General features: G+C 39.6%; 1 protein-coding gene across 2 annotated transcripts in view; it reads left to right on the forward strand.

Moving 5' to 3' along the window:
* The first annotated feature begins 1,048 nt into the window (after window positions 1–1,048).
* rps6kl1 (ribosomal protein S6 kinase-like 1) overlaps window positions 1,049–26,966 on the forward strand; it is a 37,896-nt gene continuing 11,978 nt past the window's right edge. Inside the window, exons 1-8 of one of the 2 annotated variants that reach the window (XM_060829387.1) lie at window positions 1,049–1,441; window positions 8,144–8,512; window positions 11,912–12,036; window positions 14,450–14,542; window positions 16,394–16,441; window positions 20,511–20,643; window positions 22,551–24,071; window positions 24,196–24,285. In XM_060829387.1, the coding sequence (XP_060685370.1) occupies window positions 8,230–8,512; window positions 11,912–12,036; window positions 14,450–14,542; window positions 16,394–16,441; window positions 20,511–20,643; window positions 22,551–24,071; window positions 24,196–24,285 (2,293 nt within the window). In that variant the 5' untranslated portion in view covers window positions 1,049–1,441; window positions 8,144–8,229. The remainder of the gene's footprint in view (window positions 1,442–8,143; window positions 8,513–11,911; window positions 12,037–14,449; window positions 14,543–16,393; window positions 16,442–20,510; window positions 20,644–22,550; window positions 24,072–24,195; window positions 24,286–26,966) is intronic. The other variant, XM_060829388.1, reaches the window with a different exon arrangement.

Genomic DNA, 26,966 nt, shown 5'->3' on the forward strand with positions numbered 1-26,966 from the left:
TACTCTGAATCATTAGAAAGACCCCAACAATTAATCCAGATTATCTTTCAGAGGTATCATTGTTGACAACAGAAAATTTCTGGAATTGCCATAAACATTACTGTACTGTAACAATTACATGAACAAATAGTAGTCAGGGGAAACAGGTGATATGGAGAGATGATTACACATGGTGGCTCAGTGGTTAGCACTGCTGCCTCACAGCACCAGGTTTGATTCCAGCCTCGGGCGACTATCTGTGTGGAGTTTGCACTTTCTTCCTATGCCTGTGTGGGTTTCCTCCCACAGTCCAAAGATGTGTGGGTCAGGTGGTTTGGCCATGCTAAATTGCCCATAGTGTTATGTGCATCATTCAGAGGGAATGGGTCTGGGTGGGTTACTCTTCGGAGGGCTGGTGTGGACTGGTTGGGCCAAAGGGTCTGTTTCCACACTGTAGGAAATTTAAATTTTTTTTTTAAAAATGGGTTCGGATGTTGAGTAAATGGTTACAGATCGGCGGAGAGAAAAGCAAAGGAAAATTGACGTATGCAAAAAGGAAAACCCACTACAACTTGTGGCACATACTGGTCTGACCCATCCTGTACATTGGAGCTCCAGCACTTTCATTTCCCAAATACCATCCCTTTCGTCAGGAGAACATGTGAAGGGATGCCATTTTGTCAAAAGAAAAGCGGTTCCCGATTAAGTGAGGAATACCCTGTACTGTATTCTTTACCAAATACCGCTGCAATCTAATTCATCCGCGGCCTAAAGTATTCAATAAATCCACAGCACGAAAGGAAACCACTGACTTGATTACAGTATTACTGAAAAATAGACACATTTTGTCGAAGCCCAAATGTGTCCTTTTTTTCCCAGGAATATTCTAAACTGACAAACGACTCAATGACCGACTCTTTCAGACATCCGTCAGTGTTATCAATCAAAGTGCTGTACCTGCCCTCGGAGCCTCTTTTTGCGACAATATTTGGAGACGGAGCAGAGGCTGTGTGTGTGTGTTTTTTGGGGTAACTTTACAGCCTTGCCGTAAAGTGGTCGGTGTGGGTGGGGAAAATGTGTTCAAGGATGCCGGAGTTGGAGATTGCTGGGCTGGAAAGCGGGTAAATATACCAGACGGGGAAAAAAAACATCTATTTTGTGTACTTGAGGGGGAAGGAGCGAGCTGGTCAGCAATGAAGTCGGGTAGCAGGCAAAAACGATACAGTTGTTGTTTGTTGTTACATTGTAACCTGGCGCTTTGCTGAGTGAGAGAGTCTGCAGGTTGTATTGGGGCAGTCGAGCCTCGGAGCCAGCGATGTCTCCGCGACACCCACCCTCCAGGAAAAGGGGACACACAGCCCATATTTCAGCGGCCGGAAACACATACCTCATAAACCTTGCCCTGCCCCCCTCGAATTCTGTTGAAAAACGAAATCGATTTCTTGAATCCTCAATCGTTAAGGTAAGTCCACTTCTTCCCATACCAGAACTATGGAATGCAGCATTGTTGGGGCAGAGTTATAGATCTTGTTGATTATCCCGTTCAGATGTGTTAGGATGTACCTCAAGTGGAAGTTGAACTCACATTTTTGGCTCAAAGACAGGGACGCTAACATTGTACTACAGAGTCCCTGGAGCAGAGCTTTAACTCGGTTCCAAATGTTAAAACTCCGCAGATGCTTGTTAATTAATCGCGAATAAAACGAAACGAGAAATGAATCTAACCTAGAATCTCTCGACAGATAACCAAATTTGAATATCTGCTGTCGATGCTGTTTAAATGTGTGTCATGTTGAGAGCAACAGCTGAGAGTGCCACGGGAAGATTTAGCAAATTAACACTTATGATAGTATCTAATTAACTTGTATTAGCATACGTTTTCAAAAAAAAACGCTGGCTTCAAGGAAAGTGTCAGACAAGCTATTTGGGATGTTGAATCGTGGAGTCAGAGACGTACAGCACGGAAACATATCTTTCGATCCAACTCGTCCATGCCAACCCGATATCCCAACCCAATCTAGTCCCACCTGCCAGCACCCGGCACACATCCCTCCAAACCTTTCCTATTCATATACCCATCCAGATGTCTTTTAAATGTTGCAGTCATACTAGCCTCCATCACTTCCTCTGGTAGCTCATTCCAAACACGTACCACCCTCTGCGTGAAAAAGTTGCCCCTTAGATATCTTTTTATCTTTCCCCCTCACCCTAAACCGATGTCCTCTAGTTCTGAACTCCACCACCCCAGTGAAGAGACTTTATCTATTTATCCTATCCATGCCCTCATGATTTTATAAACCTCTTATGAGGTCACCCCTCAGCCTCCGACGCTCCAGGGAAAATACCCCCAGCCTCTGGGTGCTCCGGTTTCCTCCCACAATCCAAAGATGTGCAGGTTCGGGGAATTGGCCATGCTAAATTGCCTGTAGTGTTAGGTGAAGGACTAAATTTAGGGGATTGGGTCTGGATGGGTTACTCTTTGGAGGGTCAGTGTGGACTTGTTGGGCCGAAGTAAGTATTCTAGTCTAATCTATTCAACCTCTCCCTTTAATTTCAAATCCTCCAACCCTGACAACATCCTTGTAAATCTTCTCTGAACCCTTTCAAGTTTCACAACATCCTTCCAATAGTAGGGAGACCAGAATTGCATGCAATATTCTAAAAGTGACCTAATCAATGTCCTGTACAGCCGCAACATGACCTCCCAACTCCTATACTCAATACTCTCACCAATAAACGAAAGCATACCACAAATGCCTCCTTCACTATCCTGTTTACCTGTGACTCCACTTTCAAGGAGCTATGAACCTGCACTCCAAGGTTTCTTTGTTCAGCAACGCTCCCGAGGACCTTACCATTAAGTGTATAAGTCCTGCTGCTAAGATTTGCTTTCCCAAAATGCAGCACCTCGCATCTATCTAAATTAAACTCCATCTGCCACTTCTCAACCCATTGGTCAAGATCCCGTTGCAATCTGAGGTAACCTTCATGACTGTCTACTAACGACCTTTCCAGTCTTCTTTCAGTCCATGATACCCATTTTTCCCCTTGTGTGCCTGAGTGTAAAGGTATCGAGTTTTAATTATTAGAATTACATGCAGTCAGTTCGTAACTGTTTTACCTGTAGAAACAGTCTAATTATTTGTGATAAATATTTGTTGTTGTTAAGTACAGAAACCTGGTCTGTGTTTTCTGTCATAGAGTTCTACAGCATGGAGACAGGCCCTTTGACCCAAACTGGTCCATACTGAGCAAAATGTCCATCTACGCTAACCCCATTTTCCTGCAGTTAGCCCATATCCTTCTAAACCTTTTCTAACCACGTATTTATCCAAATGCCTTTTAAATGTTATTAATGTGCCCGCCTCAACCGCTTCCGCTGGCACCTCATTCCATATGCGTACCACCTTCTGTTAAAAATAAAGTTGCCCCTCGGGTTCCCTTTTATTCTTTCCCATCCAATATTAAACTGATGCCCTGTAGTCTGCAATTTCCACAATCCTGAGAAAAAGACTGAGTGCATTCACCCTATTCGTGTCTCTCATGATTTTATACACTTCTGCAAGATCCCCCTTCAGTCTCCTCTGCTCAAAAGAAGAAAGTCCTAGCTGTCCAACCTCTCCCTATAACTCAGACTGTTGAGTCCAATCAGCATCCTTGTAAATTTCTTCTGCACTCTTTCCATATTAATAATATCCTTACTATAGCAAGGTGACCAAAACTGAACACAATACTCCCAAGTGCGGCCTCACCAATGTCCTGTACCACTGCAACATAACTTCCCAACGTCTATACTCAGTGTTCTGACTGATGAAAGCCATTGTTCCAAAAGCCTTCTTCACTGCCCTGTCTACTTGTGACACCACTTTCAGATAACCATGCACCTGAACTCCAAGTTCCCTCTGTTCCACTACACTCTGAGGCCCTGTCATTCACCATGAAACTCCTACCTTGATTTGACTTTCCAAAATGCAAGACCTCACACTTGTCAATATTAAACTCTATTTGCCATTTCTTGGCCCACTTCCCCAGCAGATCAAGGTCCTGCTGCAATTTCTGACAACCTTCCTCACTGTCTACAATACCGCGTATTTATTTTAGTGTCATCTGCAAACTTGCTAATCCTTCCTCGTACATTCTCATCCAAATCATTGATATAGATAACAAACAGCAGTGGGCCAATGGTAAATTGGGGAATATTTGCCTATGTTTTAGAATTAATTTTGTCATGCTGAGGAAAGCAGGGCTTGATTTCCAGCAGTGAGGCATAACAGTAATGACCCCTGCACATGTTCTGTCATGCCAGCTGACAGACCACAGGTGCCAGTGAAAGCCCTGCTTTTTGGATTGTTTAACATCAAAATCAATGCATTTGTTCACTGATGACTAGGTCGGAGAGGCTGGAGCTGATGATGTAGAGCTTTTTCTCCTCCTTTGGAATGCAAACAAAGTCCAGTACTGTGAGTGAATGTGAGGAGAGGCTGATACCAGAAGCTAGCACCTGTTATTGGGGGTGGGGAAAGGCTGGCACTAGCCCCTGTTTTGTTTAGTGATGGGCAGGATGAACTTGAATTGAAATGCATCAGTTTTTATTATTTAAAATATGAAGAACTTCAGGATCACTATTGAGATGATCTGCTTTCCATGTGCACACGCAGACCCATTTCCCTACTTACAGGTAGCATTTATATAAAGCAGAGATTTATAATTTTCTTGCATTCTCAAAATGATTGGACAATGAGCATGGATCTCTCCTGTAACCTGTTGGATTGCATATGCTAATGGTTGAAAGGCACAGTTTATATTCTGCCTTTTAATCTTAAAAAAAATTTTAATCCCCTTTTACAACATGCGTGTCTATGATGCTTTGTCGAAGCAATGGAAGGTCTGAAGAAATTGAAAGTTTATTTGAAACTGGGTTGTTTAGCCAAGGTCTTTTCCCCAGGCCGGAGGAATCTAAAACTAGAGGAGAAGGGTTTAAGGTGAGGCGGGAAAGTTTTCATGCAGAGGATGGTGTGTATGTAGAATGAACTACTAGAGGTAGTGATGGGGTTGGTATAGTTACAACATTTAAAAGGCATCGGGATGGGTATATGACTAGGAAGGATTGAGAGAAATATGGGCCAAATACTGGCAAATGGGACTATATTTATTTAGGATATCTGGCCAGCATGGAAGAATTGGACCGAAGGGTCTGTTTCTGTCTCGATGATCTTATACACAGGTTATTGAGATCACTATTTACATCAATGGAACAATTATTTTCATAAACTTAGTAGAATTAATTGGATTATCATAACATTTATGCAGTTTTGTACACTCAAGCTTTAGAATTATGATGAAGTGTTGTTTTAAATTAATTTTTTGGCCAGCAAAATAAATTATGAAGGGAGTCAAAGTAGTTATCTAAAATAACATTGCTTATGTAGTTGTTAGCAGGTAACAACCTGACTCATGACTAAAGGTAAAAAAAAGATTAAATGACAAACTTGAGACAAACAGTCAAAGAATATTTGAAAATATTGTGAATACTGGAGATCTGAAATTAAATACAAAGTGCTGGAGAAACATAACAGGTCTAGCAGCATCTCTGGAAAGAGTAATTAATGTTTCAAGCCCTGAATGGCTTCTACGGAATTTGCTCAATCTGTCAAAAATGGTGAATTGTCCATTTCAGAAAATGATTGAAGTTCATAATGATGTAGGTGATTGATTATGCTTTGTAAATGTAGCCATTTTCTGTCCTGCTAGATAATGGTTAATGATAATTAGATGGAGTTAAGTATGGGATTTATTGTGCAGTAAGATCTCTTCTCAAACAGTTGTGTTTTGTTTTTCAAAACTGAAAAGAATTAGTTTCATTTATATGCATAATTGTGATTTTAAATTGGCTCAATTACAACTGTTCTTGTGCCAAGTGTGTTGTGTTATTGAATGCTGCTTGCCTCATTCCTTTGTATGAGGCCTGTGGAAGAGTGGGAGAGCTCCCACAGGTGGGTGCTTCCCTGTGCAAGTTACAACTGGCTGACGACATCAGCCACCAATCCAATTTAAGCATTGTGTGTTTAAGGAGCATGTAGCTTTTGCTATGTATGTGTGTGGGCTGTCTCCATCTTGCAGATGCCGTCAATTTTACTGTTAACTCTTGCTGTGCTGATTGCTGCAGATGTGGCAAGATGGTTTTCAGCCTCACTACAGCTGAAATGTAAGCGACAAGTCTGGTATGGATCAGCCTTTGTTGTTTTTCTTTAGAGGACTACTTCTGTTTGCAACAGTTTTACAACATGCCAAGGTTTGCAATTCTCCAGTCTCTACTTTATTTCTACTTAGCTAAATTTAAAAGCCGCAGTGAAACATTTTATGCATGATCTTAATGTATTTTTTAAAAGGCAAATCATTTTAATTTCTGTTGATACACCTTTTTCAGGACATTGGATAAGGTTTGTACAAGCTAGAAATTTGAAATCAATGTATGTTGAATCTGTACTGCTTACATGCATAGATATTACTGTCAGATGTGCAGTAATATTGAAGAATTTATTATTTTTTTTGGAAGTGTGCAATGAGTACTGTTTTATGCTCCAAGACTCAATGAATACAGTGGCAAATAATTTTCCATTGCATGCAAGCCTCCCAGCCAAAGCACCATTTCTTTGTTTAACACTCAAGGGAAGTGGTTTCTGCTCAGTTCTGTTTTACAGTGAACAAATGATATGATGATGCATTCTCTCAGCCTTAATTGCCTTTGAATAGACCATTTCAGAGGGCAGTTAGGAGTCGCCCATATTGCTGTTGGTCTGGAGTCTTGCAAAATTCAAATTCCATCAGCTGACTTAATGTGTTTTGCTTCTGTGTATCCACAGTATTAACCTCTGGATTTCTAGTCTAGTTATTACTAATACCTCACTGTCTCCATCACCTGAGGAATCACCATTGTTAAGAAACTGCACGAATTGTATAAACTTGTAACTTTAAGTCAAAGATTTGGTATCCTACAACTAGTGAGTTATCTTCTGATTGCTGGCAGTGTAATGAAATATTGCTCACTTGCCTAATTGGGTGCAACTTCAATAACATGCCAAAAGCTCAGTATCATTCAGGGTAAAGCAATCTACTTAAATGGCATCCCATCCACTTCCTGCATTACCCATGTGCAGATAGGTATGCGATTGAAATGAAACAACTTGCATTGTTTCTTCAACAGCACCATTCAAACTTCTGATTTGCTTCATCTCAAAGGAAAAATGACGGCATTGCCACCATGATCCTATTCAGATCACACACAATTCAGACTTGGACACGTATTACCTTTTTTATTATTGTCCCTAGTTCAACATTTTCCATAATCCTTATTAAATAGCATCATTTGTTTGTTTATGAAAAAGTTAGATTGTCTGCCCATTTATCTTAGTGCTGTTTGTAAAAGCTTCTGCTACATTTGAGTTCAATTGTAATGGGTGTATTTTTTTAAAAAATGGACTCCAAAACACTTTCAGATATTTTGTGCTCCTGAAAGTGTGACACAAATGTTAAGTTTTTTTTTAAGCTTGCACATTTGATGAAGTAGCAATTTCAGCCAGGTATGCAGCTGACTGTGTACTCATTGTCCAGGTAGCTGAAAAACTGTGATGTAAAAGGGCTTGATATGAACAGAAATACTTTTCAATTTGATGATTTAGATCATCGTTTAAGGTATATGCAGAGGAAATCTGTTGAAGGCACACTATTATTGCTACCTCATTGTGAAATTTTTTTGGAAACTTAATTGCCAATTTTCATATCTTTATTGCAGTTGATGTTGTCTTTTGTATTTTGTGCTTCTGTAATCTATCTAGTTTAACATCTATGTGGGTTAATTAAAGGTGGGTGGTCTCAAAGTGCTAACTATGAAAACACTTGTTCAGTACAGTTGTGAGAAATTATCAATCTTGAAGGACAAAATGATAATTGTCTGATATAGAAATAATACTGTTGGACCTGCCCTTCTATGGCAAGGAGTTGGGCAGGCTTACCACAAAATATAGAGATTCTGTGTACATTCCCCTTCAGGGAATGATTATTGCAGATCAAGTTAGAAGTATTCCATGCCTCCCATTTTTATCGTAACATGAAATAAAAATGAAGGCTGTAATTAATTTTTCTGTTTTTCTGCTCTTGTCATTAGACTCGGCTGATTGATTTCAATTTCGGCTGCAATGGTGCTGAGCAGGACTGAGTACGAAAGAGCCTGTGTGCACTGAAACACTGACCATGTACAGCCTCCCTGGAGGGAGGCCACCTGGACAAGATGCTGAACCCTGCTCTCGTCCCCTGTCTCAGGCCCGTGTTTATTTGGAGCAGATCCGGAGCAGAGTGTCTCCCAGTATCTCAGAGACCCAGCAAGCAACCAAAAGCACAACGACCAAAAGAGACTACCTTGTTGATGCGGCGAAGCAGATCCGCTTAGCCTTGGACAGAGAGGTTAATGAGGATTACGAGGCTGCGTTTAACTATTACAAGAACGGTGTGGATCTGCTCCTGAAGGGAGTGCAAGGTATACCTTTCATTTAGTGCTTCCAAATGTTTTAATCCACAGTAATTTGGAATAGGTTAGTTTCTTAAGGATGAAGACCAAAATGTGCATGTATTTATTGTTGAAGTTGAGGCTGTTCTATAGAAATCTTTGTAGCACAACATTTTGGAGTCCTCTTTTGCTCACTGAATTTAATTATTCACATGACTTGGCAAGTCTATCATTTGTTGATCGTCAGTAATGACTCATTCTGTAAATCTATTACCTGTAATGGTACTGAGTCATATCAGTCTGATTGGTTCCAGTTTTGATCATGCATTTGTCCTGAGGTAATGATTCCCACCAGGATAGTGATGAAAGTGGTCAGCTTAATCAGATTGCTTAGGGTTACAGTCCCTGACTTACATTACTACATTCAGGACAGCAGAAGAACAATTGGATGTGGATAATTTAACTTTTTAAACCAATAACTCGTTTGAATAGACTGGAAATATGACATGCCACTTCTGCATGATCAGTGTAGGAAAGATTGAGTGCTTTCTTCCTTTTCCATGAAGTTGTCAGTACTGCTTTTACCTTTTATTAATATATTTAATTAGTTTAAAAAAAGAGAGGTGGTGCTTGACTAGGCTAACTAGCTTTGCCTAAAGCATAACAAATCAACTGATCCTGAGGGTAGATCCTGTGTGGAAAGCTATAATTGATTTCAGTGCCTGTATATCATGGTGACAGAGATTAGTCTGCTCACTCTGAGTTTGTACAAGACAGAATGGCACTTATTCGGGATGTTTTCCATATTGACCAGCCTGGTGATTTCACTCCACAAGCTCAAAGGTAGATGAGGGCTCCTTTGGTGAGATGCTTGGCGTTTTGCACTACCCAGGGGTCTGCAACATACCATAGAGTCAATAAATATATTTGGGAAAAAAATGGTAATCAAATGACATGTTATTTTAAATATGAGAAAGTTACATTAGTGGCAGGAGCAAGAGATGTAGCAAGAAGTTGAAAATTCAGAATACATGCCTAGAGTTAAAAATTGAAAGTTGATACATATTTTTTGCATGGTTAACAACAGCTAAATCTAATATTGTACAATTTTGCTGTCTCAGCAATTAGCTATTTCATTTGTGATTCCAAATCAGGATCATGGATGTACATACACACGTACCATTTGGGAGCAGTAGTGTCCAATTTGGCCCATCAAGAGTCTTCACCATTCACTAAGATCTGATCTGTTTTTTAGAATTCCACATTCTTCACTACCCCCCATTTCCTTTTGCCTATCAAGAATTTACTTACCTCTGAATTAAAAGTATTCTCCACTGCTTTCTGAGACAATGTGTTCCAAACTTGCATAATGCTCTGTAGCGAAGAATTATTCTCATCAGTCCTAAAAACTCAACCTTTAATTTTAAAACAACGCAACTAAATTCTGGACTCGTGCACAAAAGGATTTTTTTTCAAGATGTGGTTGCACCAATGCCCTCAACAGAAACATAATATCCATATTTTCATCTTCAATTTTACTTGCAACAAACAATCGCATTCCAAAAGCCTCCTTAACTACTTGCTGTACTTGCAGCCGTAACTTTTTGTGACTCATGCATTAGAACACCTAGATCTCCCTGCATCTTGGAATTCTGTGAATGTTCTCCATTTAAGTAATGCTTTTACTTTTTAAATTATTCTTGCCAAAGTGAACAGCTGCGTATTTTCCCATATTTTACTCCATCTGCCAGAATTTGGTTTATTTAACTTCCCTATATCAGTCTGCATCCTCATGTTCTCTTCACAGCATAATTTCAAACACATGTTTGTCTCTTCTGTATATTTATGTACAATACCATTACTCTCCTCCATATTTCAAATCAACCTATTTGGACATGTTATGACACGCCCCTCTGGAGCAGATGGGACTTGAACCCAGGCCTCCTGTTCAAAGGTGCACTCCTCACCTAAGACTTGATATAAATGTTAAAAAACTGAGACCCTAGTACAAGTCTATGCCAGCTCGAGTTGTCACATCCTGACAATCATAAAAAGCCTCATTCATACATTTTGTTAACTACGAAATCTTCTATCCATGCTAATATGTTATTCTCAACACTATCGGCTTGTTTACCTTCAGGTAGCACCATGTCAGAGGCCTTCTAGAAATCTAATTCTGTCTGCCAACATGCTCCCCTTTATCCACAGTTGCTCCTTCAATTAACTCTGAGATTGTGTTAAGGAAGGCATCAAACTAGAGGTGAAAGTGTACAACTGCACAAAGATCACTGGCAAATCATATTATTGGACAGAAATAAAAGTTAGAGAATGACTAAAATGCTAATCAGGAGAATAGGAGACAGTAAGCAAGGACCATACAACAAACAACAAGAGTTTCTACAGATGATGGAAATTTTAAGGAACTGTCAGAAGGATTAGAGAGGAGATCAGATGCTACTTAGAAGAACATGGCACGTTTACAGCACTGAAGGGAACTGTCGATGCAAGCAGTAAAAAATGTTATCCAGCTTAATCACCACTTTTCAGATTTTGGATCTGCAGGCATGTGCACTTAGAACACTATAACTTAAATTTTAAAAAGGCCATTTAAAGGGTGTTTGGGATCTGGACCTCTCTGCCTGAAAGGATGATGGAAACAAAATTCTGGTTCTGGATAACATTTTTTTACTGCTTGCATCGACAGTTCCCTTCAGTGCTGTAAACGTGCCACGTTCTTCCAAGTAGCATCTTTGCTTTCCAAGCAGGTGATTCTTCTTGATGTGAATTGGAGAGCTATCATGGGTTTCCAAAATGTGATTTGTACCTGGAGTCGTAAAATTGTTTTTATTAGGTTGTCAGGGCCATTACATTTATAGTTCCAAAGTCTTGAACTTTAGAAAGAAACCAAGGACAGCATTGACATATTCTATCTCCTCGTCTGTTGGCAAAGAGGGTGCAGGTTGACTGTGATTGGAGACAGTTATGGTGATGTAAATGAATCCTGAGTTGTCTTAACAGAAATAGTGAGACTTAGCACTTATACCCTGGGGAACATGGAGGTTGGGTGACTAAATATTTTTAGGGCAGGGTTGGGGGCAGACTTTGATCTACAATGGAAATGAGGGTTATGGGAGATGTGCAGGAAAGAGGAGTTGAGGCCACAATAGATCAGCCCTGACCTTATTGAATTGTAGTGCAGACTGAATGGGTCTGCTCCTATCTCTTAAAGTTTTAACTTAGCCACGTAATTTGAGCCCCTAATATTTCCAAACCTTTGGAGGGTCATTCTTACATTATGCATTTCTTCCAATGTTGGCACAGAACAATCAATTTCTCAACCATCAGATGTGAAGATTGTGTGCCACTCACCTAATTCATTGATTGTTCTGGCTCAAGCAACTTTCATTGTTCTGCTTTTTTTTGTTACAGTTGATCCAAACAAAGAGCGCCGTGAAGCTGTGAAACGAAAAACAACCCAGTATTTGAAGCGAGCTGAGGAAATATTCAACTCTCACTTACAGGGAAGCTTAGGAAATGGTACCGACGATTCTGGGGTATGAAGAGTTGCACAGAATCTGGCAACTGATGTTAAGTGTTGTAGTACTAAATTCACTGGGATGGAGAGCAGGCTGAGTTCTTGTGAAAAATTCAGTCCTTTTTTCCTAAGATTTCTCTCTTCTATTGTTAGGCTAGCCTTGGATCGTTTCTCTCACTGGGATCTCTGAATTACTGTGACCGCTCCCATGAATGTTTGTTATGTTAGGACATTTGAAGACTGGTGTCATCCATATAATATTCCTCTGTTAATCCATTGTTTGGCTCAGAGTGGTTAATCCTGGAAAGCATACAGTTGTGCATCCAATTGAACTGTACTGGATAAAGTACTGATTTTACATCTGAGAAGGTTGGGTTATTTGCATCCAGATAGGTTCAGCCTTGCTCTATGATGTTTATTTAAAATAATGTGTGGTCTTAATCCATCATTTTTATCATATTTTCCCCCATATAAATATGTATAGTGTTTATGGTTACATATATTAATTTTGAATAATCATAAGAAGTGGCAGAAGGCAATTTTAATTCAAATGGTAGAATTTTTCATCTCGTCGTACTATTTACAAGTGTTTATGAGCATACCACTGTGCTATTTTCGTGTTGATGAAAGTTGCACATTTCTTCTGTGATGCCTGTTTCTTTTAAAATATGTAATGGGACTTTAGGTTATATTAGTTGATGGGAGAAAGTAGGATTGGAGAGTTGGAGTCGAAAAGTGTGGCACTGCAAAAGCACAGCAGGTCAGGCAGCATCCGAGGAGCAGAAGAATCAATGTTTGAGTGGAAGCTCTTCATAGGAATGTGGAGGGGGAAAAGGGGCTGAGCGATAAATGCTGGGGGCGAAAACAATAGGTTGATGTGGTTTGGGGGATGATAGTGATGGGTCGGTGGAAGGAGTGGAGCAGATATATAGGAAGGAAGATGGACAGGTCAAGAGAGGTTGGATCTAGGATGAGGTAGAGGTAGGTGAGATAAGGGAACTGGTGAAGTTGACCTTTACGTTATTGGAGGGTCCCGAGGCAGAAGATGTGACATTATTCCATCCACACACCTCATTTACTGTGTCCATTACTCCTGATATGGTCTCTGCTACATCGGGGAGACAGGATGCCAACTTGCAGAGCTGTTCAGGGAACATCTCTGGGACACATGCATCAACCAACCCCACCATCCTGTGGCCAACCACATCAACTCCCCCCAAGGACATGCAAGTCCTGGGCCACCTCCAACACCAAATCAAACCCACCCACCAACTGGAGGAAGAATGCCTCATCTTCCACCTACAACAATGCAGCATCAGCATTGACTTTGCCAGTTTCCAAACTCCCACGCACACACCCCCAATTCCAGATCCAACCCTCCAACTCAACACTGCCCTCTTGACCTGTCCTAGTTGTCCATCTTCCTCCCCGCCGACTTATCACAATCACCTCCATCTGCATCAACTTGTCACCTTCCAGCCTATATTCTCCTCAGCAACTCTTTCCCACCCCCCAAATTTATCCTCCGCATATGCCCGAAAGGTCGACTCTTCTGCTCCTTGGATGCTTCCTGACCTGATGTGCTCGTCCGCTCCTGCACTTTTCAAATCTATATTAGTTGGTGGAACCATAAAACTACAAGTCTATTATCATTACAGTGGTTTTCATTCTTAGTTTGAATCAGCATTTCTACCCCAATATGTTTGAATTTACAAGTTGCAACAGTACTAATGTGCACCTCTCTATACCCCATTTTGACATTCTTTGCAATGATAATCAATGGTGGAGAATTAATATAATGGCCTCTGTCGTCATTCCAACCACCAAACCATTCTCCATATCTAGCATGTCCAAGTCATATGTAGGGGTGGACTCAAAGGGTCCAGCTGTTCCAGTCAGGATCTGAAGCCTGATCTGCCAATGCTGATCAGATTTAAAAATTACCAACTTTAAAAACTACACTGGAGATTCTTGGAGAAGATCTCCTGTTAGGGGCCTATTCAGGAATTAGCAGAAAGCAGATCTCAGAATAACAGTTACTCAACAGTGAGAAAAGGTATTTAATTCTCAACTTTTCTTGGAACATTACTAAGCTTGTCTGAACCCTCTGAATTGTCTAACTCTGAGGGAAGTTTTCAGATTGTTTTAGGTCCAGCTGATTTGCCCATCATTTGAATTTCCTGGGCATTTCTCACGGAGTGCTTTGAGGATTCTGTACAATCCAGTAGACAACCCCAGTGTGTGCTGCTCCCCAGACTGTCTGAGGCAATATCTTTTACACTGTTCTTTCAAGTATTCTGAGGACAATCTTGCACTGTAAAAGTATGTCTACTTGTGCTTAATGTATCAAATGATTACTTGATTCTTTTACATTTAAAGTTAGCTTTTGTTAATAACGGTGTGAACTACCTTTCTTTTTTCATCATTTGTAGGGTTTCAGTAGCCTGAGGTTTCGGCCAAATAGAATTCTCAGTTCACCTGTAGAGAACCTGAAAACATCCAAAGTCATAGCAATCATTGACAAGGTAATGTTTAGACCCTCTCCTCCACTTGCTATTACATACACTTTGACAACAAAGTGTCCTTGATTTGTAATACAGGTAATCCCCTGCTTTTCGAACATTCACTTTATGCAACTTTGCTTTTACGTAAGAGCTACATTAGTACCTGTTTTCACAAACCTGAAGAGGATTTTCACTCTTATGAAAAACGACGATACATTTTCTCATGTAAATCATGGACCTTCACTTTACACTATTTTCAGTTTGCAAAATGTTTCCTGGGAACGTCCTACTTTTGATAGTGGGGGCTACCTATAAAAAGGCTCTTGTAAGTTAATTGTGGATTTAACATATATCAATAGTATTTTAAAATGGAAGTCTACTGGTACTTTTTTCTTTTGTCATAGTTATAAAACTTGGAAACAGACTCTCAAAGCCACCAATCCATGCTGAACATAGTTCCAAACTAAACTAGTCCTACCTGCCTGCTCTTGGCCCATATCCCTCTAAACCTTTCCTATTCATGTGTCCATCCAAAAGTCTTCTAAACATTGTAATTCTACCCGCATCCACATGAGGACCACCATCTGTGTAAAACAACTTGTTTCTTATAACCCAAAGAATATTCTCTCTTGGTTATCTATACGGTTGTTCCAACTAATAAACAGTAATCGATATTAAGGGTTTAGATTTAGTTTACTTACAGCGTGGAAACAGGCCCTTCGGCCCAACAAGTCCACACTGACCCACCGAAGTGCACCCACCCAGAACCATTCCCCTATATTTACCCCTGCACCTAACACTATGGGCAATTTAGCATGGCCAATTCACCTAACTGTGGGAGGAAACCTGAACACCTGGAGGAGACCCACACAGGCATGGGGCGAATGTGCAAACTCCACACAGTCAGTCGCCTGAGGCAGGAACTGAACCTGGGTCTTGGTGCTGTGAGGCAGCAGTGATAACCACTGTGCCGCCCAGATAATAACTTTGGAAATCTCAATGTTAAGTTGATCTGAGATAATTGAGTTGTACATCAGTGTTTCTCAACAAGTGGAACATATCCCAGTGGGGGAGACAAAGGTGGTCTCGATTGGACCCTAAGAATTGGTATATGTGCCAAAGAAATTCAAGGATCATTTTATCCCTAATGACTAAATTATTGTTTTTTTTTCACAGTTTAGCAATTAAATGTTTTCTCAGCAAAATTATTGCAATTCTACTGCAAATAAAAATTTATGTTAATGGTTAATGTACTAAATGCATCAAAGCATAAAAATACTCCTTGGAAAATGTGAGGTTTTTATCATGGTGAGACCAGAGTTTTTTTGACAAAGTAGCTGATCCCATGTAACATGCAAAGATTGAACTTTGTTAATTCTTTATGTACTTTGGTTTATTCTAATATTCGGACATCTCTGTTGAAAATGCAAATTAAGAGCAGATTATTATTTTTCTTCTTTATGCCGTCATTTCTATAATTTTTGTTTCCATGCTCTTGATATATTTCTTTTAGAAATTAGTAAAAAATGTTTCCTTGCAGTTTTTCTCTTTTATTACTGTTTCCTCCTTTTTCATTATCACTTTTTAGTCTGCCCACAAGTTCTGCTTTCCTGGAGCATTTAACAGGTGTGTGCAGTTTTTGGACTTTCAAAACCCCACAGCTCTGGCCCTCTATGCAACAGAGATGAGAGTAAAAAAGACGTAGTTTTTGAGAACCTTCACTTTGAGTGGAGCTTTGGCCCTTGTGTGTGTGAGACCATCACTCATTTGTGAGAAAGATTCCCTTGTCTCACTCCATTTTAAAAGTATCTGCCTTTTACTCATTAAAGTTAAGTAAATCAATAAACATGTTTCCTTCCCACTTCTGTTTAGGTGCTGTTGGTCCAGAACCCAACCACAAAGGAGCCCTTCATAGTGAAAGTAGGTATATGAATTACAAACTGACAAGGAATGTTACCAGTAAAAGATCAGCTGCTTGGCACTGACGTTAAAGATAGTGTGCAATTGCATTGTCCTTCAAAGTTATATTGAAAATCTTTCATTGGTTGTGCTTTCGATTGCTTTGGCCTTAAATTCTGGAATTGCTTTTGACTCTTTCAAACTCTTTAAGACACAACATGAAATCTACCTCTGACCAGAATTCTAATATCTTATGTGACTCAAAGTCAAATTTTGTTTGACAGTAGTTTCAGTGACCCTTACAACACTTTATCATATTAAAAATGCATAGTCATTGCATGCTATTAATACGTAACTGCAGTGACCGATGAAAATACAAGGTAGTGAGTATGGTGAAATACCATGCAAAACATGTCAGTCTCAAATGAAAACAGAAAATACTGAAAATAGTAATTGGGAACAGCAGCTTTGGAGAGGGGAATAGAGTTAAGGTTTAGGGTTCATGATTTCATCTGAACTAGGAAAAGATAGGTCTGTAATGGGTTTTGAACTGCATAAAAATCATAGTTCTCCACCTCATTAGTCATCTTCACAGACAAGATCAGTAGAAGGAAAAGACTTTTTCCATGATATCAGTCCAACTTACCTTACTGAATATTACATTTCAGACATTGGAATATGGTTACTTCTGGTATATGTTGAACAACCGTATCTAGCTATTGCTCATCTGTCAGAGGCTTGTATTTTGCACAATCAACTTTGATTTTATCCACATTTTGCACTAAGGTAAGTTGGACTGATATCATGGCAAAAGTCTTTTCCTTCTATTGATCTTGTCTGTAAAGAAGACTAATGAGATGGAGACCCCTATGAATTTAATGCAGTTAACCGGTGAGAGGAGAAAACAAAATAAATACATTTACTGACCAGATGTCTTTTTTCTTGGGGATGGGAAGGAAATTTTAATACTAGGAAATCCAAGGTTCATTTGCTAATAATGTTAAAATTTGTTTTGATGTGGTTTCTGATCTGTTAGATTCACAAATGTCTGTCACTGCCAATGATTGTGAACCTAATTAGCTGGACCCTATCTTGGCCTATTTGAGAGTACAAATCTGAACCTTCAAAACTCTGCATGACAATTAATTGCTTTTTTCCTTTTTTTTTTCAAAACGTCAGCTGTTTATCTTTTTCTTGAGGGTAAAATGTATTATCTATGTGGTCATACTGAAAATGCCACATAAACAGTAGGCAGTTTTATCAGGGCATCACTTTCAGACATAGCAATTTTAACAAGTAGAATGTTTTGTTGAATTGATGCATTACTGAAAGTCTAAACATGGCAGATATTGTGTAATTTGACAAAAGCATGAAGTCCTGGAAATGGGCATGCAGGGTACATGACTAAATAGAAGGTCTAAGATCAAAGAAGCAACTAATAAACTAGGATCGCATTCGTCTAATAGCAAGTTCTTTACTTAATCAGGTTAATTAAAGCTATAACAAAAGTTAGTATATGTCTCAGGATAAATCAAGGTGCACTGTATTTGTTTTTCTTTTTAAGGAATGCTGTTGAGCTTTTCTTGAAATGAGTGATAGGAAGTAGAGAGTAGAAGTTGATAGACATTTTTGGCTGGAGGAGGATGCTCCCAGAAATTAGACTTGAGATCCTTGCTTTTCTTGATCCAAGTAAATGACACACAGCTTGGTGTACAGGGCACAGTTTCTAGGTTTGTGGACGACATAACTTGGACACATTGCCAACCGTGTGGAACTTCAAAAGTATATAGTCAGGTTTGATGGAATGGATTGACAGATGGCAGATGAAGTTCAGTATGAAGAAATGGAAGGTAATTCATTTGGGTAGCAGAAACATGGAGAGAAAATAAAGGGCGCAACCCTGAACTGGAATGCAGGAGCAGATGGGCCTCAGTGTCTGAATGCATAAGCCGTTGAAAGTGACAGGGCAGGCTGAGGGAGCAGTTAATAAAGCATGTAGTAACCTGGTTTTATCAATGGAAGCATAGAAAATAAGAGCAAGGAGGCTATATTTATTTGCATAAAACACTTGGCCTCAGCTGGAATAGTTCTGCATGCTGTACTTTGGAGTATGAAGAAATTGGAGAAAGGATAAAAAAGAATATCACCCCAAATTAGGAATTTCAGTTATGAAGGTGGAGTGGAGAAGTTAGGACCATTTTCCTTAGAGAAATGGCTGAAAGGATGCTTAATGGAGATATTCAAAATCATGAGGGAACTGAATAGAATACAATGCCTATGGTGTGTGAACAGGCTGACGGCCCAACAAACCCACGCTGACCCTCTAAAGAGAAGGAAGAAACTTACCATTAGTGAAGAGATGGAGAATGAACGGGCATAAATTGAAATTCTTGGAAAAAAACAGAAGTGATATGAGGAAAAAACATTTTTTTAGCAGGTGATTAAAGTCTGGAATGTACTTCGTCTCACTGTGGTGAACGTACGTTAAAAGGACTTTGATTATATTCTGAAAAGGAAGAATGTGTGCAGGGTTATGAGAAGAAGGCAGAAGAGTGGAACAATGTGAATTATGTTCTGAAGAAGAGTCACTGGACTTGAAAGGTTAACACTGTTCTGTTCTCTTCAAAGATGCTGCTGATTTTTCCCCATCAAATTTCACTTGATGCAAACCGCTTATTCGTAGAGCTGGTGCAGACACAGTGGACTTTATAGCCTTTTTGCACTGTAATAATTCTGATAGTTTTTGCTTTTTGTGAACTACTTTTTATTCTTGCTAGGTGATGCATTTATGTAGCATCATTTGTCAGCATTTAACACCTATGGAAGCAGAGTTATAAAAAAAGTTAGAACTTCTTTGACAATTATGAGCTGTGTATTAAACTTCAAGTTGTAACACCCACCTGAACATGGTGTTTAGATTGGTACAAGACAAAAGACATAGGTTAGCAACAAGGTTTTTTCCTTCTAAGTAATCGACACAATTCTACATACAAAAAGTCATTACCCTAAGCGCACCTGCCATAAGCTGTGGGGGTCACTGTTAGTGTATTTTCATTGCATATGCACAAAGCTGCAAGTTTAGTGCATATTAGATCTCAATTTCTGATTTTAAATTTGACAGTTGGTGGTGTTCATTATAATAACATCTGCTACATTTTGCTGGCCATGTTGTAGCTCCTGAATATATACAGCCTTGAGCGAGATGTGGAATTTAAAAGGAATTCATTGCACCTCTAATTTTTAAGTTTTATTCATTCTAGTTAGCTGTGTATTTCTTTTTGACATTAAAATTGGTTCTCCTTTTGCAACCTCAAGCATCTTTCCCCTTCCCTTACAACCTCTTGCCCCCACATACCTCTGCACCCAAGCAGTGTAGTTTGACTTTAGCGTTGACATCCATAGACATCATCATTATATTGTGGAGTTTGGATATTTAAGATTGGCTCTAAAACCTGAACCCTCAAATTTGATGTATTTGAATTGATTGACATGCATCCGAATTGAGTCTGCCTCTCTCTTTTAACATTTTAATGCTGCCTACCTGATTGAGGTAAGAGAAATGGGTTTCCATATCAGAAAGTGTCATTCCAGATTGAGTTTAAGTTCTAAACTGGGACTTTAAACTGTCAAAGGAGATTATTCATCTCAATTCTGCACTTTGCTCATTTTTTTATTCACCTAATTGCTTACATTCTGTTCACTTTTTTTCAGCTAAACTCCTGAAACAATTGGATAAAATTACCTAAGATCAGTATTTCTCTTGTTCTCAGAAATATATTTGCCATTGTCATTTTAATATTTGTGGCATATCACTGTATAATCAGCAAAATGATCTGAAACCATTTATTTAGTGCAAACACAATATAATACCATGGAGTGTTCGGATTATCAATTTGCATGAATGATGTTTTCTTAAGTTTAAAATACTGAGCAGAGGCTATGAGGAAAGTGAAGCAAAGTTGTTCTTCATGCTTCTCTCCAATGGCTGGTTTTAGTGATTGGAGAAAGTTAGCTGTCCTGTGGTGTAGCTGTGGGATATATGTGGTACAAGAAGGCAAAGTCCAACAAATTCTACTTTCTCTTCCTTTAGAGTCTACCCAAATGTAGCCTGGTGAACCGTGAATGTCCGACAATAATACCACAGGGTGTTCCATTTATGGTGCAACTCCTGCAGTATTATGTGAGTGATGATGCAGTCTTCCTTCACCTGGAGCATGTGCCAGGTAATAGCCTGCTTCAAGAAGATTAAAGAGGAGGAATGATGAAGAATGACACTTACAGAATTGTGTATTGAGAATTAAATCCTTTTTGTGGTGTTTGGGGGGGTGGGGGGTGTCAAAAACACTAGCCATAAACGTTGTTCGAAAATTGCTACCTTGAGTCTGTCCCTAACTGACTTCATTTAAGAAGTGATTGCACTAGGGGGAGTGCAGAAGCTACTCACCGTGATATTGCATGAGATGGAGTGTTATAGCTGTAAAGAAAGGCTGGATAAGCTTGGGCTATTTTCTTTAGAGAAAGACTGAGAAGAGACCTGATTGAGGGAGGCATGGATAGGGTGGTTAGGAAGCAGCTATTCCCCTTAATTGAAGGGTTAATAAAGAACGGGCATTATTTTAAGATGAAGGGCATGAGGTTAGAGAGGATTTGAGGAAAAGTCATTTTTCACCCAGGGGATGGTGGTAATATGCAATGCAGTCCCTCTTAGCCTTTTAAAAACGACATTTGAAGTGCTCTTCCATGTAATTATTCAAGACAATGGGCTAACTGCTGACAAGTGGGACTACTGTAGATGAATTAATGCAAACTTGATTGGGTCAAAGGGTCTTTTCTGTGCAGTATGACTCTGACTCTGGTATAATTACCACACTTGTGCTTGATTTGGTTTCATCTCTTTGTACTTTGTATCATATTTTATTTGTTGCCCTGAGAACTTCTACTCGTCAAAATGGCCATATTTCTAGTTAAGTGGATAGCAAGATTACATGGGTAAACATAATGCTAATACTATTGAATACACCTGAACCAGGTTGTCCAAGTTCAAGTCCCACTTGCTCCAGAGATGTATAATCACATCGCTGAACAGGGTTGATTAGAAAATATCTGCTATTTCATGTTCTTTGAAATTTACGTCAAGGTCTTGTTTGTTCGCTTGGATAAGGAAGCTCTCCTTGGTGACCTGACCAATGTTCCTCAAAAAAAAGGTTATCTAGTCCAGATCTCTCCCGTTTTTTGCAATCTTTCCTCCATTACAATGGTGACTGTGCTTCGAACGTTCTTGCTACCTGGGACATTCCAATGTGGTGAAAGATGCTATTGATTTGCAAGTTCTTTTTGCTATGACTCTGACTAATTTCATTCCACAAATGAAACTCCAGGCTGAATATCTTAGTTCAATATTTTAACTTCAGTAATCCAGAAAAGGAGACAGTTGTAGACTATGCAGGTTGTATAGGGACTATTCAAGGTAGTGAACTTAATAGGACAATTGGGCACAAAAACAATTGTTTCTTATCTTGATGAGGAACTTCATTTGCATAGAAATTTGCATGAAAGAAAAACTTGCATTTTAATAATGCTTTTTGCAACCTTGGGACATTCTGAATAAGCTACAAACAATACAAATTAGGCGCAGAAGTAGACCATTCAGTCCCTTGAACCTACTGTGTCATTCAATAGGATCATCCCATCTATCCCAATAACCTTTTGATACCCAAATGTAACTTAGGAAATATGAAAGCCAAGATAACACGTTCTCACAAATTCCATTAAGAGTCAGTTGTGAGATACATATTGGCCTTGTTGGCATAGAAGTTTTCCAATGTTATTCTTCATAATAGTGTTATGACGTTTTATGAGTGTAACCTATGCCTGTTAACCATGGACCACTTCTTCTGTTCTGCACTGGTCTGTTCAGCTTGGAATTTATGCTCAAGTCATGTTAAACGGGACATGAATCTACTATCTTCTGATTGCTGTAACTGTGCTATCAACTGAGCTAGAGCTACTATATGTGTTACATCTTTAATCATTGCTTACTGCTTTGCTTTGGTAAGACTACAGTTAAAATATTTTCCACTGTCTGTCTAATGCAACTTGTCAGGCTGAAGTCTTTGTTCTTTGTCTTCAGCAGGGAAGCTTTGGTCTCAGCTGCGTCACCTCCGTCTATCTATCACAGAAAAGGGTATGGAATTTCCAGAATGCTCCAGTCCTTATCACAAAACCATTAAACTGAGAAACAGCTATACTGCTCCCTCTCTCTCATCCATGTGCAGTGACAATTCCATACTTCCACCCAATAGCAAGAAAGAATGGCAAAGAGAGATCAAGAATGAAATAAATGATGAATGTGACAAGAAGTATGAGTACAATACTGATAGCATCAATGATGCAAAATCAAGTACGCGTCAAGAATCTGTGAACGACCAGGCATCCTGCCAAGTAAATTTCACAGACCAACTGAGCGCGCACAGTGCGAGTGCAAACAAGGCAAAAATCTGGCAAGGAAATGATGGAATTTCAAAGGGTTGCATGGCATTGAATGGCTTGAGGGGGAGTGCTGAGGGGACAAGTTTACAAATGGCGCATCTGATATACAGCGATGATTTAACCTTTGACCTCAATGTCTTGCTTCCAGAAAAGAATGCGGAGTTGACTCCCAGCAGTAAAACTGCCAATCAGGCCATGACAATAACTGTGGACCATTTCATGCAAAAAGACCTTCAGAGTGAAAAGAGTCAGCTTCTCTACCAGGATAAGATTTTACGGTCCCATGATTGTTTTTCAGAAATCAAAAGCTCCAATGATGCATTGAGCCCAAAGTCATCAAAAACTCACCAAAGCCAAGCAGGTTCAGATCTGCTGAAAGAAAAGGTTATTTTGATTCATGAGAAGCCTCTGAATGGATCTAGTCCAGTTAGAAATCCTGTTAGAGCCACCAGCTTGAACTTGAAGGCTAGCAGACGGCAAAGAGGTTCATACCAAATTACAGTCAATCCTTTAGATACCATTGAGGATAGTAGCAAAGTCACTGGTGTTGTGGATAATTCTGAGCTAGTCCTTGTAGGAGCATCATCTGTAATGCCTGTAAGAAATACTGCTGTCACAGTGTTGGGAAAGGGGCTGTCAGAGCAGAAGACTTCAGTGAGTGTACTCAGCCCCATGCAACAACCTAATACGCATTTGATATCATCTTTAATTGAGCCTCCAGTAAAGGCATTAACGTTGAAAGGTATCTCAACTAATGAAGTGGAATTGTTGAACCACGAAGATGAAAGTCCTGAGAGGATTGACCATCTATTTAAACTTCCAAACCAAATGTCAGTTCCTGAAACCTGCTGTGACCATGAGGATTGCAATGCCAGAACTATTTTGTGTAAAGGGTGCCTTCGCAAAGATGAGAATCGAAGGTGCTGTAACAGGATTTTGGGCTTTTCTGCTCCTGACAAAGCAGAAGATAGGGAGTTTGCATCTCTTTCAACTCTGAATTCAAAAGCTGAACCGCCTGATCCAAATCAAGCCACCTCTGGTCTGTCTGAGGATCACATTAGAATCTGGGCAGCTGAGATGGTTCTCGCCTTAGAAAGCTTACATCAACAAGGAATTGTATGTCTGGATCTAAATCCAAGAAATATACTTGTGGACAATGCAGGTAAGACAGGAGGGCAGGGGCTTGAGATTTGTACTAGTTTTTCTCAAATATTGGTGCTTCCATCATGTAGGACTGGAGGTTGTGTGAAATCATTGATGAGAACTACTATTTTCTACTTTGATAGGTCACATTTGCCTCACTTACTTCGGCCAGTGGAGTGAAGTTGAAGTTCAATGTAGTGCTAAAGCGATAGAGGATATGTATTGTGCACCAGGTAACGATTTTGGTTTTGGATTACAAAACTAAACTCACGTACTAGATTTCCCAGTGAAGTATCTGAAGACATTTAACATCTTTTTGAGATAAATGATAGCAGATTTACCTAATGGGTAGTTGCACCACATTCGCAGAGACACCCAGATCACAATTGTGCTAGATTCACTACATGCTCAGAATTATCTGACCTGAGCTCTGCTTTTGGAATGTTAAAATGTAGGAGCAAAGAGCCACCATTTTGTACAGTTGCAGCTTGAATGTCATGTAACTGGTGGTTAGATGAAACCTAAACCAGATTGCTTGTGATGAGCCTCAGGTGAACAGTGTACCAATCACTTGGTTTACAAATGGAGAGAGAATATTTGGGCAGGGAGTAAGAAAACTGGTCAGTTTAGGCTATAACCCGTAGTTTAGTAGTCAGCTTTTCTGGGAAAAGGTTCACCCATCTCCCCTGAGCTTACAAAATCTACATTGGCTTCCTTACAGACAACTGAATGTTGTTTTCAAATTTCTCCTTGGTCTCTTTGTTCCCAATCTCTGTAATGACCTCAGTCCCACAACCTTTTAGATACCTCTGCTTATCTAATTATGATTAATTGGGTATCCTTGCTTTTTAATTGCCACAGCATTTGTGGCTGTTTTTTTGGCTGCCTGTGCCCTCGGCTCTGACATTCTCTCCCTAACTCTTGTAACTTTTCTTTTTTTTTTCTTTTGTTTCTTTCTATCTCTCTTTTTGATAATATACTCCAATGAAATGTTTTGAGATTTTTTTTCACATTAAAGGTATTTTTATAAATGTTTTCAGTTCTAGATTAATCTCATTCTGCCTGAAATCTAATTGCTAGTTGTTAGTTATCTGTTTGACGTTTACTTAATCACTCAACTGTTATGTTTCTTCTTTTTTCTTGTTGACTAAAATGATTTCCTTCTAGCATTTCTTTTTTCTCATTGTTGGGCTCTTTAAGATGAATTGCCAATTCATCTTAATGAAAAGTGGAATTCCAGGTGGATAAACTAGAAATAGCATGTGGAGTTACAGAAATAAACAAAGTGGTGATTACTAAAGTTAATATAATGTCTGCATTAGCAGAATAGTCAAAAAAATAGATTTGAAGGTGTTTCAGCTGTCCAGTGCTCTGCTCACAATGCACTTCAATGTGTTTGTGATTAGGCCACAGAGTATTAGAGATGCTCCGTGTAAAGGTAGACCATAAAACATATCACTACAGTCTGATTACCAGAACAATGAGAGAGAATTGAGAGATTTTGAATTTTTCATCCTAACAGAGTGGCAAACAGATAATGTTAGGGAAAGGGGATACTGCCTCAGTCTAGTCAGTGGTGTTGTATTGGGAACCTCTTCAGAGTGATCCATCAGAATGTGTGGTAGAGGCAAAAACACTGATATCATCTAACAAAACAATTAGGAGAATATAGAGCTATTCTGGATGGATGAAATAAGATGGGTGAAATATATTTTACACTGAATATTGCTGATAGAAAATAAATGCTGACTAGTATAGGTACACAATCCTTTATCTAAAACCCTTGGGATCAGCTGGTTTTCAGAATTTGGAATTTTTCGGATTTTGGAGTAAGTGACAGTTTAACGGTGAAATTTTTTCCAAAACTTACTGAACAGCAGACACACCTGTGAGTACTACGGACCCTGTGACAGAATTGACAGCTGCCATTGCTGGGTCATGCCCCAACATCACATCTGACTGATGAGGGTCAAATGTGTGTGGAGTTGGGTTAACTGTTTGCATGCCAAACAACCTTGTTAATGAGAGGAAAAACTTCACGAAACTATCTTTGGAATTTGGAGCGTTTTAGATTTTGGATAAAGGAGTGTCCATCTGTACTGCATTTAAGGCTTGCTAAAATGAGAGGAAATCAAAGCTTTTTTTCATGTTCTCATCAGGACTGGTTCACAAGAAATAGACTTGAGGGAGGGGGGGGTGGTGGTGGGGGTGGTGGTGGTGGGGGTGGGGGTGGGGGGGGAGGGGAAGGGAGTTAATGGTCTGGTTGACTGTTCACAGTGGGCAGCTTATTGCCTGAGCTCAAGCAGTCCATGCTTGTTTCTGAACACCATGTCCACCATTTGGATGTAATTCTGCTGTTAGACAGTGTTTATAAAATAACCCATGCTGAGAATTACACATGAAATGAGTTTAGGTTTGTCATTAGGCTCAGTGTGCTGTATTTTCATGTAATAGAGGCACTGTATTTTAACACACAACCCTGTTTTATGCATTGCAAATTTTTTTATTGGAGTGAACAAGAAGAGGTCATAAATGGCTAATCTCTTCTGCAAACCCATGATAGCACCCAGGATTGATGAGGGCAGAGCAGTGGACGTGATCTATATGGACTTCAGTAAGGCGTTTGACAAGGTTCCCCATGGGAGATTGATTAGCAAGGTTAGATCTCACTGAATACAGGGAGAACTAGCCATTTGGATACAGAACTGGCTCACAGATAGAAGACAGAGGGTGGTGGTGGAGGGTTGTTTTTCAGACTGGAGGCCTGTGACCAGTGGAGTGCCACAAGGATCGGTGTTGGGTCCTCTACTTTTCATCATTTTATATAAATGATTTGCATGTGAGCATAAGAGGTATAGTTCGTAAGTTTGCAGACGACACCAAAATTGAAGGTGGACAGTGAAGAAGGTTACCT

This window comes from Hemiscyllium ocellatum, chromosome 8, assembly GCF_020745735.1.
Source record: "Hemiscyllium ocellatum isolate sHemOce1 chromosome 8, sHemOce1.pat.X.cur, whole genome shotgun sequence".
NCBI classification, from domain to species: Eukaryota; Metazoa; Chordata; class Chondrichthyes; order Orectolobiformes; family Hemiscylliidae; genus Hemiscyllium; species Hemiscyllium ocellatum.